Consider the following 14,986-nt stretch of genomic DNA (forward strand, 5'->3'; position numbering starts at 1 on the left):
ATTAACACGCTTGCCAAGCACTTCTTTTGGTTGTTGTTGTTCTGTTTTTTTGCGCTAGGATTTCTTCAATAGCATTCAGAAACATCAGAGATATGGGGACACGGTGTGCACCATTTGTTTTGGCTGGCTGGCTACTGTTCCAAAGACAAATATCGAAAGCTCCACTAGCCCTGAGTTGTCGAGACAGCCAGGGGTAGACACCAAAACAATAATAATTTGTTATCCATAACAGAAGGAAGCTGTACCAAGTAGAAATAGAAGACTGGGCTCATGAATAATGTTTTGGTTTATTGGTGAAGCGCTCACTCTCGCATTAGGCGGCTCATGGAAAATTACTTTTTGAGGTGGCACATCAAAAATAGGAGAGAATCAAACAAAAAAAAAAAATCAAAAACAAAGAAACAGCAAAAAATAGTTTTTTTTTTTTGCTAAAAATGGAAGTTCACGAATTGGAATGACTACTCTTATGGGGAAGTAAAATTTTTAAAAGACACTTAAGTTAGTACAATTATTCAAATTATAAAGGTAAAGGTGGTCAAGAAACCACGTTATATGGCAGCTTTATGGAAATCTCAACCGATATGGACCAATTGCAATATCTAACGACGCACAGTGGATTTTTTTTTTGCTGGTCAAATGCTTTACACATGTGACGAGTACGTCTCTCGCCTTATTCCGGACTCCGTTATCAACGTTATCGGCTAAAAACCCACCTTGTGTCACCCCCGAGGATTAATTCCAGCTCAGAACCACTTTCGCATTACTTCGAAGTGGATCCTATATCTGGCCATTATCCAAATCAGGTCAATTTTGTCTGCGTCCAGTCCTCCGCATTCATACTCTACGTCGCTGTGTCTAGGTCTACCTTTTTCCTGCGCAGTACTTGTTCGGCATATCTCATCACCGCCAACCAGTTCTTCTTTTCATCCAGCATCCTCTGGACTATTGTACCAAGCGAAACATCGCCAATCGCTGTATCCAATTCCCTGCGTCTTTGAACCCTGCGCTCGCAGTGGACGAATGTGTATTCCATATAGTCTGTGACTTCTATCTCCTCATAAATGTACTTGCTTGAGAAATAATTGTCCATTTTTGCTTGAGAAATATTTGTCCATTCTATGGAGGTATTTCCGGAATTAACCATGGTCTGTTAACATCTGTATTACGTAATAGTTGACGTCGCCGTGCTTTCTTACTATCCGCATTGAAACATCGAGTATTATTGGTCGCGGAATTCTCATTCGTCCACCTTTATTGCCATCTCTCGATAGTCTCCTCTCTTATGGCCCGCATACGATCCGTTTGAATCTCACCCTGTCCTCTTTGGGTATAACATCACGCGGTGTAGAGCAGGTGCGCTCCATGGCCTATAGATCTATCGGAACCATTCCGGATATTACAAGGCCTGCGGGCTCCTCCACTGTCCGGTAGGATGATATGATCCTAAAAGCCGCCGTACCGAGAGCAAGGATTTCGCCCGACATGCTGTCTGGCCCCATAGAGGAGGATGCTATTGTATGTCTCCATTATGAGTCTTCGCCTGCTTGGAAGAGGCCCACTTATCTTTGCCATCGGTCGTCTGAGATGCGTCGATATCCTCGTGGCGTGCTCTGCATAGGTCAGCTTTGTATCTAGTCCGATCCTTAGATGTTTAACCGACCTCTTGGTCTTCACCAGTATGTTGTCTATGTGCATATCCACTTCACTGATCTCTTGGTCTTCACCAGTATGTTGTCTATGTGCATATCCACTTCACTGGGATATTTCTTCTCGTTAGGAGTAGCAACTCCGTCCTCTGCATCCGAAGTTGCAAACCGTGTCCAGCCAGTCCTTAGTATCACCTGTCGTAGTTTGCACTCTGCACCTTCCGTGTCTCTTGGCGTGATTAATGCTGCAATGTCGTTACCATATCCTACTACAATAGAAAGGTTTTGTCTGGCATTTCTGTGCGCAGTATTTAATCATAACTGGCATTCCAAAGATTCGGTCCAAGTATGGTGCCTTGCGCCGCTCCTGATGTGAACTCATATTCACTCGTTCTATCCTTAGAGTTATAGATAAGTACCCTGTTATGGAAGTAACGTCTCATTATTCTCATCAGATACACCGGTATATTAAAGTCTTCTATGGAGTGCTTGGGCGTCAGATCATCTGAGGCTATTGAATGCATTCTTTACATCCAGTGTGGCCAAGACGACAACCGGCCTAGAGTAGTGGTTCCTTTGCCTAGCCGTTTCTACTATTTCCACCACATCCCTGAGAGCTCCGATCGTTGACATTTCTGCCCGGAAGCCATGTTGTCTTATAGAGAGTCTACCTCCCTGAATGATGGCGTGTTGGAACCGTGGCTAAATAAGTCGCTCCAAAAGTTTGCCGTCCGTATCCAGCATACATAGTGGCCTGTATTAGTATGGGGATGTTAGATTATCTTTACCCTTGCTTATGAGGACCAGCTTTTCTCTCTTCCATACCTCTGGAAAAACGCCTTCTGGTGCTGTTTATTGCACCGGTTAAACCTATTCAGAAGAAATTCTGATCTGTTTTCAGCTACATGCCTGATGACTTCGGCCGGTTTTCCGTCGGGACCGGGGCTTTTCTGCTCTGAAGGCTACGGCCTGCATTCCTTAGCTCCTCTATCCTAAACGGCATTTTGTTGTCAGTGGGCTCTTCATAAACTTCATCTTCTCTACGGTCGTATCGGGGGAAAAGTGTGTGGACTATATTTTCCATTGTTCTTTCGTCCATCACCGCTGTTGGGCTCCGTGCGCCGAATTTCTCCATCACAATTTTGTATCCGAGGCCCCGAGGTTTACATCTTCTCTTTATTCCTGCCACTTTTCTTTCCTACTCCTATCTTTTACGCCTGCGAGTAACTCTTTGCCTCCTTGTATAGAGCATGTTCTGTCTCAGCCGTGCTTCTGCGACAGACTCTCGCATATCGATGTCTTAGTTTAATGCAGTGCCTTCGTTGCTCAGCTATAGCGTCATTCCACTAGTGTACTGTGGTTCTACTTCCCCTCGGCCTTTCGAGTCTGGGCATGGATTTTTTGCATACGCTCTTTTTTTATCGCTCATCTCACTGTTGACGGAACGTCTAGTGCATGCTCTGACCGCTGGGATTGCCGATCAATTTCTGCTAGGAGTTTCGAGGTGTAAAACTTGTTCAAGTTTCACTTTCGTCTACTTGTGCTCATTCCCTCATTAGCTGTGTCCCATCCAGTATTAAAAGAGACTCACTTCCAAAAATTTTGAAAAAAAAATTGTTTAATTTTTTTTTTTGGATTTAAAAAATTTTCGATAAGCCAATTGTCCTCCAAAACACGACCGATGGGAAAATTTTTTTAACAAGTTTCATACGTTGGGGTAAAGTACCCAATCCAAATTTCATTATGTAACCTCTTTCAAAACTCGAGGTAGAATTTTTTTAGGACATCTCTCTTCTTGGGTATTTTTCTACCCATTCATCGTTAATGGGTTAATGACTTCACACATATTTGAGGAGGTATCCTGATCCTGAGGTATTTACTGATCCATCTGTGTATCCAAATGTAGAAGTGGGCGACCCACTTGCGAATAGATTCCAAACTTATATATAAGTTTCGTACTTTTCGTTTGAATCCCATATTGTCCCGATCGACCTATATGTCCGTTTGGGGGTGATTTTAAGGGTGGGCAGCTCCCTTGGAACTTCACCGTAGATTTGAATACAAGTTTCGTATTCTACCTCCAATTATCTTTCTTTTGATATCAATATTGCCCCAGTCGCTAAACATTTTATTTTTGGGGGTGGGACGGCCCTGGGTGGGTCGTGGGGTAGGGCGTCCCCCATGGTTATTTGACCCCAAAGGTTGTATGCTAATTTTTTCGGCTGGCATACAAAATTTCACTTAAATCCATGCGCCCGTCTTCGAGATCTGGTGTTTTTTATAATTGCGGTTAGGGGGAGGGTCCGTCCCCCTCGCGGATATTAACCGGGGGGCTAAACTCTACCATCTATGAAAATAAGTTCAGCTATTTTTGCGTTTATTCGGAACAAACAAACAAAAAATTCTGCCGAAATATCTCCTTTAGCAAGAAAGTTGTAAATATACTTTATTACGGTATTGATGCCTGGAGTTTTCAGCTCCTTCATGATTTATGCCGGTTTTACATTATTGAAGGCACTTCAATTTAAAGAAATGCTACCATTCTATATTCCTTACCAGCGAAAGAGACTGCTAAGTGAACGATTAGGTAATGAAGATCTGTTACTGTGGAATTATCCTTGTCGTAGGAGTGTTTTTGTTTTCTTGCTTGTAAAATGAAAATGGCCCTTGTGTCCATTTATCCCACAGGTATGTTTAACATGCCGATACACGCAGAGTTTGTAGTTCGTCCTGTAATACATTAACGCTCTCTGGCGATTTAAAGGAATTCTTGAGAGTTTGTTTTGAGACTTTTTTTAGCTCGACCATGTTCCAGGAGGCCACCGTGGTGCAGAGGTTAACACGTAGGCCTATGACGCTAAGCGCATGGGTTCAAATCCCGGCGCGAAAATCAAACAAATTTTCAGCGGTGGTTATCCTATATTTGTGGGTTATCCTGCCATGTTAAAACTTCTCTACCAAGTGGTATAGCTATGCGGCAAGCCGATCGGACTCGGCATAAAAAAGGCGGCACCTTATCATTGCGCTTAAACATTAATCGGACTGCACTGCATTGATTTGAGAGAAGTATCCCCTGTTCTTAAATGGAATGTTCATGGGAAATTTAGTATGTCCTAGTGTTGTGGTGAACTTGTGGCCTTCGCCTTATGGAATCTTCTTCAGCTTTTCTATGCCCAAAAAGTAATTGCGGATTTTTTAAAAGAAAGTAAATGCATTTTTAATAAAACTTAGAATGAACTTTAATCAAATATACTTTTTTTACACTTTTTTTCTAAAGCAAGATAAAAGTAATAGCTGATAACTGACAGAAGAAAGAATGCAATTACAGAGTCACAAGCTGTGAAAAAATTTGTCAACGCCGACTATATGAAAAATCCGCAATTACTTTTTGGGCAACCCAATAAGTTAATATAGTGAACGAAGAGTAAGTTTCAGCATTTGCGCTACTTCTCCAAATTTCAGAGATATTGAGCTGAAACTTTGCACAGATTCTTTTTTTGTTCATAAGCAGGTTAAGTTCGTAGATGGGCTAAATCGGACTATATATTGATATAGCTCCATATAGACCGATCCGCCGACTTAGGGTCTTTGGCCCATAAAAGCAACAATTCTTATCCGATTTTGCTGAAATTTGGGACAGTGAGTTGTGCTAGGCCCTTCAACATCCTTCATCAATTTGGCCTAGATCGGTCCAGATTGGGATATAGCTGCCATATAGACCGATCCGCCGATTTAGGGTCTTAGTCCCATAAAAGCCACATTTATTATCCGATTTCGCTGAAATTTGGGACAGCGATTTGTGTTCGGCCACGCGACATCCTTTTTCCAGATTGGCCCAGATCAGTTCAGATTTGGATATAGCTGCCATATAGACCGATCCTCCTATTTAAAAAAGCCACATTTATTATCCGATTTTGTTGAAGTTTGGGACAGTAAGTTGTCTTAGGCCCTTCGACATCCTTCTTCAATTTGGCCCAGATCGGTTCAGATTTTGATATAGCTGCCATATAGACCGATCTCTCGATTTAAGGTTTTGGGACCATAAAATGCGCATTTATTGTCCGATGTCGCCGAAATTTGGGACAGTGTTTTAAGTTAAGCCTCTTGACATACTTCGGCAATGTCGCACAGATTGGTCCAGATTTGGATATAGCTGCCATATAGACCGATATCTCGGTTTCAGGTTTTGGGGCCATAAGACGCATTTATTGCCCGATGTCGCCGAAATTTGGGACAGTGAGTTATGTTAAGCCCCTTGACATACTTCTGCAATATCGCACAGATCGGTCCAGATTTGGATATAGCTGCCATATAGACCGTTATCTCGGCTTTAGGTTTTGGGGCCATAAAAGTCGAATTTATTGTCCGATGTCGCGTAAATTAGAGACAGTGAGTTTAGTTAGGCTCTTCGACGTCCTCCTTGGCCCAGATCGGCCCAGATTTGAATATAGCTGCCATGTAGACCGATATATCGATTTAAAGTTTTGGCCCCATAAAAGGAGCATTTATAATCCGATATCACTGAAATTTGCCACAATGACTCATGTTAAACTTTTCGACATCCGTGTCGTTCAGATCGGTTTATTTTTAGATATAGCTACTATACTTATTAGTATTTGGCCCAAATCGGAACATATTTTGATATAACTGCTATGGGACATAAGGTATGAAATTTTCACCGAATTTTGATAAAAGGTATACCCGAGGTAGTGGGTATCCAAAGTTCAGCCCGGCCGAACTTAACGCCTTTTTACTTTTTTTATTTACTATCAAACAATCCAAAACAAAAACACCCTTTAAGCGTATTTCATTTGTAGTTATTGTAAAAAAACATAACTAATTCCAAAACAAAAAACGCGCCTAGCCGCACATTTGGCTGATGCTAGCTAACAAAATCCAAATGGAAGAACCAAAATGAATATTACTTTTCTAAGTGAGATGAGAAAAATTTGTTGCGGTTATAAATTTTGTTCGTTGTTGACTTTCCTTCCTCCGCATGGTATGGATTCCATTCCCATATCCCATACCAAACACTATCGCATAGACTGGCAGGAACAACAAAGAAGGGCCAAAAAGGTCATAAAGTCCACATGGCAGAGTGGAAGGAGAAACTAATAATTTGTAATCCAAATGGAATGAAGTGCCAGACAGTGAATATCGAAAAGCCAAAACGCGACACTAAAAAATGATGATTTGATGTCGAGGAGTAGAGCAGTGGAAAATACCGACAGAAGATTCTCAGTGTGAATAAGAGTTTCATGCAATGACGACGACCTATGAAGAAGACCAAATTTGTGATGTATGGCACGCATTTCCTGCTTAAAAGAGCTCACACCACAACAGCAGCAGCAGCAGCAAAACACAATAACTATTTGGATTGATTGCCTTCAACCAGCCATAGAGAGAAGGTAGTCAATGCGGCGGTGGAAGAACACCTCAGCTAAGGGTCTGACTACTCATAGAAGCATGGGGTATTAATTAGGTTTCCTTTGTTACCCCCCCCCCTCACAAGCAACCAACTCTATAGTCTTCAATGCTCGAACGATGACGAAGGTTAAATATTTAAAAAAAAAAATATGGCCTGCAAACGATTAGGAAAAACGAAACCTACGACAAGGCGGCAGGTGGATTAGTCAAATAAGACATAAAAAACAGAAGATGGCGGACAAACTCCTTCATCATCAGTTCTTTGCCTTGGTCGTTACACACTCAGCTAATTGGGAACATGGTTTCTGGTGTGTTTGGAATTTTGTGGTTTTGGTTTCTCTAGCCCTGGTGGTGTTTTATTGTTTCCTTTGAAAAAGTACTTACTTGGATTATTGTTGGTTTCACGCCAATGTGTGGCCGCTTGACATCCAAATGTTGCTCGACTTATTCCCTTACAGCAGGACCATCGTTTGCCCGACCATAGACCAGGATGAAAACGATATGCCTTGGGCGTATTTGTATCTTCGCAAACTAGAATGAAACCAAAGCAGAGAAATCAATCAACAATTTTTTTAAGGAAGAAGAAAATTTTAAAGAAAATTTTCTAAAAGAAAAAATCGATAAAAAAAATTTTTTTGGGAAAATTTTATCCTAGAGAAATGCCGATGTAATTTTTTGCAAAGACAAAATAGTCTATGAAATTTTCTCTAAAAACAAATTCGTCTGCGCTTTCTTTTTTTGGTCTCAAAATCTTAGAGATTCCATTGCAGGATATTGTATGGCTTTAGATCATTGTTTAATGCTTTCTATTCAAGGAATAATATAGCAAAAAACATTTAAGTAAGTGTGTTGTTGCTAGAAGCATTTGACTGGTTTCCTGTGTCGCGAATTCATTTTCGACCAAGAAAAATCATCAGCAGGAGATGTCAAATGGATGGTGCTTTACGACTATTTAAACTGGAATAAGTTGTAAAGAACAAATCCGAATTAGAGGCCTCTTTAAGACGACATGATTCATAAGCGCAATAGAAAACAAATCAAATCTTACTTCCCTTCCCATGATCATCTCCTGCTGATTATTTTTTGACATCTCCTGCTGATGATTTTTCTTGGTCGAAAATGAAATCGCGATACAAGAAACCAGACAAATGCTTCTAGCAACAACACATCTCCTGCTGATGATTTTTCATGGTCGAAAATGAAATCGAGATGTGACATCTCCTGCTGATGATTTTTCTTGGTCGAAAATGAAATCGCGATGCAGGAAACCAGTCAAATGCTTCTAGCAACAACAGACTCTTTTGCTGACTTTTAAATGTTTTTTGCGATATGATTCCTTGAATAGAAAGGATTAAACAATGGTCTATAGCCAAACAATATCCAGCAATGGAATCTCAAAAAAAAGAAATTTTTTAAAAAAATATTTTCTATAAAAACCAATTTCTCTTGAAATTTTCTCTAAAGGCAAATATTTGGTAAATTACTTTAAGAGGCAAAATATTTTCCAAAGACTATATATACTTGGGTAAAATTTTCTCTAAAGTTAAAATTTCAATGATGACCAGGACATTGGATACTACTCTAGATATCCGACCCATAGATATACAGGTTAAGTATAAGGCAACCTCCGCCCCTTTGAGACTAAAGACGATGAGAGAGTGGATAAGAGCAGGTTATACAATCGCAGGTTAAACGAGACGACGATAGGAAACTTGGATGGATTGGAGGAGGTTTCCGTTCGGATTCTGAAAAGGATACTTGGGGTAAAATACGGGATTGAGGGAACTCTGATATTGCCATCTGGAAGCTCATGCTCCACGGATAGATATAAGCCGAGGACAGAGTTGAACTCTACACTGAGCACCCAGAGAAGGAGATCTATTGACCATAACACGGTCCTGTAGGCAGAATTCCCTAAACACAACATGTTAGGGGTTAGAGGGGGACCCTCCCCCTAACCCCAATTTTCAAAGCCAGGTTTTGGAGATATGTGCACCGATTTAAGCAAAATTTTTGTTTGCCGCCTAATGGTAATCCAGAAACACAAAATTGTTATACAACTTTGCGGTCAAATAATCTGGGGGGACGCCCCACCCAAATACCCATGCAAACGGACATCTTTACCGATTAGGACAATATGGGTATCAAATGAAAGGTATTATAGAGTAGAGAACAATTTGATATAAAAAATTGATATCAAGTGGGCATGAAGTTAATCCTTATAAAAAACAAAAAAAAATTAGTTTTTATCACCATGGTGGACCCCAGAACATGTTGGTCTTAGGAAGGGCTGCTGCAAACTCTTAAACAGGGAGAAAGCCACAAAAGCACCAACCGATTGTGGCATATACAAGCCTGAGCTAAGAAAATACAAGGGCGAGCTGAGAAAGGCTGGGAACAAATCCTGGGTGGAATTCTACAGCTGGGTGAAGGATATATCTAAGGTCTCTAGGTTAAGGAAGATTTTATCCTTGAAACCTTTTACGGTGGGATATATTGGGAAGTCAGAGGATGTATGGCCAATCTGTAGTGAGCAAATAAAGAAGCGGTAGATGCAAAGGAAAGCAACTGGAGCTCAATGATAAGGAGCAACCTTTCAATAGCCGAATTCGAACGGTGTGCCGCAGTGCGACTCCTCTTTAGGGAGAAGTTTTTACATGGCATCTGGCACCTGGTACATGGTGCCTCACAGATGTCGCCAGCATTAGGAGGGGATAACTACCGCAGAAAATTTCTCTGTTGTTCTCGCCAGGATTCGAACACAGGGGTTCAGCGTCTGAATTCAAGAACCGCCCTAGAAATTCACATCTTCTGGGTGCCGAGCCACAGAGATATCCGGAGGTATTGTAGAGCTGACCAGCTTACGAGGCTAGGAACTACTTTACACATTCCAGGGGAACTGTAATCTGTGGATATGCCTGAAAAAAAATATAAGTCTTCAGGAGTAGGCTCGAAGGGCAACGAATGACAGATGGTCATAAAGAAGGTTGTGATCACCCCAAAACTATGTGGCCTAATCTAGATTTGATTAGAACAGAACGCTGACTAGAACAGAAATCTAAGTCATTGTGTACGTCATGACAGATCACTCTTTGATCGGAAAGCATGCTGACAGATTGAAGGTTGTAAGGAACCAATTCTGCAAAAGCTTTGAGGTAGATCATGAAAATGAGACTATAGAACAACTGCTGTGTGTGTGCCCCACACTGACAGTCAGAAGGAGTTCCATTTTGGTTTGATATATTTGATAATTTCAAAATTTCGATGAAATTTTCCCTAAAGACAAAATTTCGATGAAATTTTCCCTAAAGACAAAATTTCCATGAAATTTTCCCTAAAGACAAAATTTCGATGAAATTTTCCCTAAAGACAAAATTTCGATGAAATTTTCTCTAAAGACAAAATTTCGATGAAATTTTCTCTAAAGACAAAATTTCGATGAAATTTTCTCTAAAGACAAAATTTCTATGAAATTTTCTCTAAAGACAAAATTTCTATGAAATTTTCTCTAAAGATAAAATTTTTATGAAATTTTCTCTAAAGACGAATTTTCTATGAAATTTTCTCTCTAAAGACAAAATTTCTATGAAATTTTCTCTAAAGACAAAATTTCTATGAAATTTTCTCTAAAGACAAAATTTCTATGAAATTTTCTCTAAAGACAAAATTTCTATGAAATTTTCTCTAAAGACAAAATTTCCATTAAATTTTCTCTCAAGACAAAATTTCTATGAAATTTTCTCTCAAGACAAAATTTCTATTAAATTTCCATGAAAATCAGTAAACATGTTCGTTTGGGTGTATTTCGTAGTGTCCGCCCAGGTATTTTGACCCCAATGTTTTATACATCAAGATATAGTCCAAAAGTAAAAAAGCAAAAGAAAAAAACGAAAATCTAGCCCGGCATTTACTTTGAAGAAATAAAATTTCCAATGACTATTTTTCAATTGTTAGTCATACAATTTTTATACCCTCCACCGAAGGATGGGGGTGTATTCATTTTGTCATTCCGTTTGCAACACATCGAAATATCCATTTCCGACCCCATAAAGTATATATTCTTGATCAGGGTAAAAATCTAAGACGATCTAGACATGTCCGTCCGTCTGTCGGTTGAAATCAAGCTACAGTCTTTAAAAATAGAGATATTGAGCTGAAACTTTGAAGAGATTCTTTTTTTGTCCATAAGCAGGTTAAGTTCGAAGATGGGCTATATCGGACTATATCGTGATATAGCCCCCATATAGACCGATCCGCCGATTCAGGGTCTAAGGCCAATAAAAGCCACATTTATTATCCGATTTTGCTGAAATTTGAGACAGTGAGCTATGTTAAGCCACTCGACTTCCTTCTTCAATTTGGCCCAGATCAGTCCAGAGTTGGATATAGCTGCTATATAAACCGATTCTCCGATTTAGGGTCTTAGGCCCATAAAAGCCACATTTATTATCCGATTTTGCTGAAATTTGGGACAGTGAGTTATGTTAAGCCCCTTCACATACTTCTGCATTATTAGACAGATCGGCTCAGATTTGGATATAGCTGTTTTAGGTTTTGGGGCCATAAAAAGTGCATTTATTGTCCGATGTCGCCGCAATTGGGGACAGAGAGTTGTGTTAGGCCCTTCGACATACTTCTGAAATATGACACAGATCGGTCCAGATTTGGATATAGCTGCCATAAAGGCCGATCCTCCGATTTAGGGTCTTAGGCCCATAAAAGACGCATTTATTGTTGCCGAAATTTGGGACAGAGAGTTAAGTTACGTCCCGTCACATATTTCTGCCATTTGGTCTAGATCGATCTAGATTTGAATATAGCTGCCATATAGACCGATATCTCGATTTAAAGTCTTGTCCCTAAGAAAGGCGCATTTATAATCCGATTCAACTGAAATTTGACACAGCGACTTATGTTGGGCCTTTTGACATCCATGTTGTATATGGTTCAGATCGGTTTTTAGATAAAGCTACTAAAAAGACCAATATTTTGTTATACACAATTGAACAATGACTTCTACTTTTTGGTATTTGGTCCAAATCAGATCATATTTCGATATAACTGCTATGGGACATAAGGTATGCAATTTTCATCGGATTTTGTTGAAAGGTGTTTTACATATATACACGAGGTGGTGGGTATCCAAAGTTCGGCCCGGCCGAACTTAACGCCTTTTTACTTGTTATATTCCAATTTGACAACTTTCTGATTTCATAAATACACAAAAATTTCAAAATTTTACTACCTTCCTAAATACTGCCTTTGTAAAAGCCAGGAAAGCAGAAAAGAATTTCTTGTCATTAAACTATTATCGTAAATTCATAATCCAATTAGAGAGACTCTGGTATGGCCAACACTTGATGTAAGGTATAAATGCAAATGGGGAAAAAAAGTTTTACCGCATTAGCCTATCATTGCTGGCAATAGATAATACAAGATTTAATATGACTATGAATCACTTCAAAAAATTTAAAATAATTCTGGCTATTTAGTACTATAGGCCCCCTCATTAAAAAGCTTAGTTTTCTGGCCCTAAGCCGTTCTACCACCCATACGTGTAGCAGTAAAGCAGCATAGTTTAGATATAAGAACTTTACCCATTATCAAGCCGAAAAACGTGTCAATGAATGTTTTAATAGATTTTTATGGCCGCATAAAATGGCCCACTATTTAGTAGGCAAGTACTAAAGTTCTTCTTCTCATTTCAGATATAAACGAAAATTTATTAAACATTTTCGTTTAAGAATCCATAATAAAATATCAATAAAAACTACAAAAAAAAAAAAAACAAAGCTCAGACACATCGACAACAAAAAACAGATAATCGACGTAAAAAAAACCTACAATAACCAAAATTAAGTTAAGAAAAGAAAAAATCCACTATTCCCCACAAAGCGGCAACATTCCAGTGTTGAGGAGCAACCGCCAAAGAAGCAAAGATAAACAGAACGCCAACAATAACCACGGGCCAATGAACAAATACAAAAGAAACAGACAGCGTATCAACGACAGACAATGGGCAACCACGAGGTGGCAGGTTGAGGGGTGGCTGAGACCCCAAAAGATACAGGATTAGAAATTGGGTCAATACCTAAACGAATAGTTCAAATTATCAAGAGTCAAAAGATCACGACATCACCAGTCAGCCAGCAAGCCAGCCAGCCAGCATCATAGTCAACTCATCACTAGCAACCGCCACGCCATAATTCCAAACCGCAATGTGAAACGGCATCTTCAGTCAAAGCATTACTTGTGCCTTCATCGCTGCCATCTTTCGCATTATAAAGCAATCCAAACGACCCTTGCCAAATAAAAATCCAATCAAGGCAGAAAAAAAAGTTAACAAAAAAAATCAAAGAAAAAAATGGCGAATATTGGCTAAAGGCGAAGCAACCATTGAGACGGATTCCAAAAGACACGGTTATAATAACAGTTAGGAAATTGGAAGTGATTTAAACAAGTGCAAAACGAAATCAGTCAATTTTTAAATGTACAAAAACGCCTTTTCCGTTACCGCTATTGCTGAGTAAGGACATCACAATGTGGACTTTTTCCAAAAAAAAATCATGGAAATTTTTGTTTTCAAAGAAAATTTCATGAAAATTTTGTCTTTAGAGAAAATTTCATGGAAATTTGATCTTTAGAGAAAATTTCATGGAAATTTTGTCTTAAGAGAAAATTTCAGGAAATTTTGTCTTTAGAGAAAATTTCATGGAAATTTTGTCTTTAGAGAAAATTTCATGGAAATTTTGTCTTTAGAGAAAATTTCATGGAAATTTTGTCTATAGAGAAAATTTCATGGAAATTTTGTCTTAGAGAAAATTTCATGGAAATTTTGTCTTTAGAGAAAATTTCATGGAAATTTTGTCTTTAGAGCAAATTTCATGGAAATTTTGTCTTTAGAGAAAATTTCATGGAAATTTTGTCTTTAGAGAAGATTTCATGGAAATTTTTGCCTTTAGAGAAAATTTCATGGAAATTTTGTCATTAAAATTTTGTCTTTCGGGAAAACTTCATGGAAATTTTGTCTTTAGAGAAAATTTCATGGAAATTTTGTCTTTAGAGAAAATTTCATGGACATTTTGTCTTTAGAGAAAATTTCATGGAAATTTTGTCTTTAGAGAAAATTTCATGGAAATTTTGCCTTTAGAGAAAATTTCATGGAAATTTTGTCTTTAGAGAAATTTCCATGACCGAAAGTGTTTTGAAGATAGCATACAAATAGGCTGGACCTAGGGGTCTGAACGTAAATCCAAAAAAGGCTGAGATCTTCCTGCAAACGAGCAAGGCAAAGGTAAAACTATTTGAAGCTCCACGTTTCTTCACCCACATTGTTCACTACAAATACGCGTGAGGTGAATAAAGAGCTCAATGTGAAAGTTGAAGGGGAAATGATTACGACCATCAAGTACCCTAAAATACATGGTGTCACATTTGACAGGTCTCACACATGCCACAGTAATTTTTCATAAGGTCAAAAGTAGAAACAAAGTCCTCAAGTCACTTGCCGGCAGCACTTGGAGTGCAGACAAAGAAACCTTATTGACCACGTACAAAGAAATTGGCCGGTCTGTGGTAAGTTATGTAACGGCAAAGTGGTCTCGTCAGCTCTATAAGCCGCAGTGGAATAATATTCAGATCTGTCAGACAAAGATCCTACCAGTGCGAAGAGAAAACTACATGCTGTCTAAGCAAGCTGTTAGCGCAGAGACCATCCAAATCATCATCTTGTGGATATGTACCCACCGCCCAGAACCCTTAACGTGGATCTACATGATCTAGAGCGTGAGGTTCAGCGCTACAAGAGAGCACCTCTAGAACAAGCGGCATATCATGCGGGTCAAGACAACATACATGCGGGCCGGTAGCAGATGCGGTAAATAGCTACCGGATGAATGTAGTCCTGGGAGAAT

General features: G+C 39.2%; 1 protein-coding gene across 2 annotated transcripts in view; it reads right to left on the reverse strand.

The window, feature by feature from the left end:
* LOC106085990 (tyrosine-protein kinase Btk29A) overlaps nt 1-14,986 on the reverse strand; it is a 491,172-nt gene that overhangs the window by 268,136 nt on the left and 208,050 nt on the right. For both annotated transcript variants that reach the window (XM_013250481.2, XM_059364170.1), the window contains exon 5: nt 7,458-7,604. In XM_013250481.2, the coding sequence (XP_013105935.2) occupies nt 7,458-7,604 (147 nt within the window). The remainder of the gene's footprint in view (nt 1-7,457; nt 7,605-14,986) is intronic.

The sequence above is a fragment of the Stomoxys calcitrans genome, chromosome 3 (assembly GCF_963082655.1).
Source record: "Stomoxys calcitrans chromosome 3, idStoCalc2.1, whole genome shotgun sequence".
Lineage (NCBI taxonomy): Eukaryota > Metazoa > Arthropoda > Insecta > Diptera > Muscidae > Stomoxys > Stomoxys calcitrans.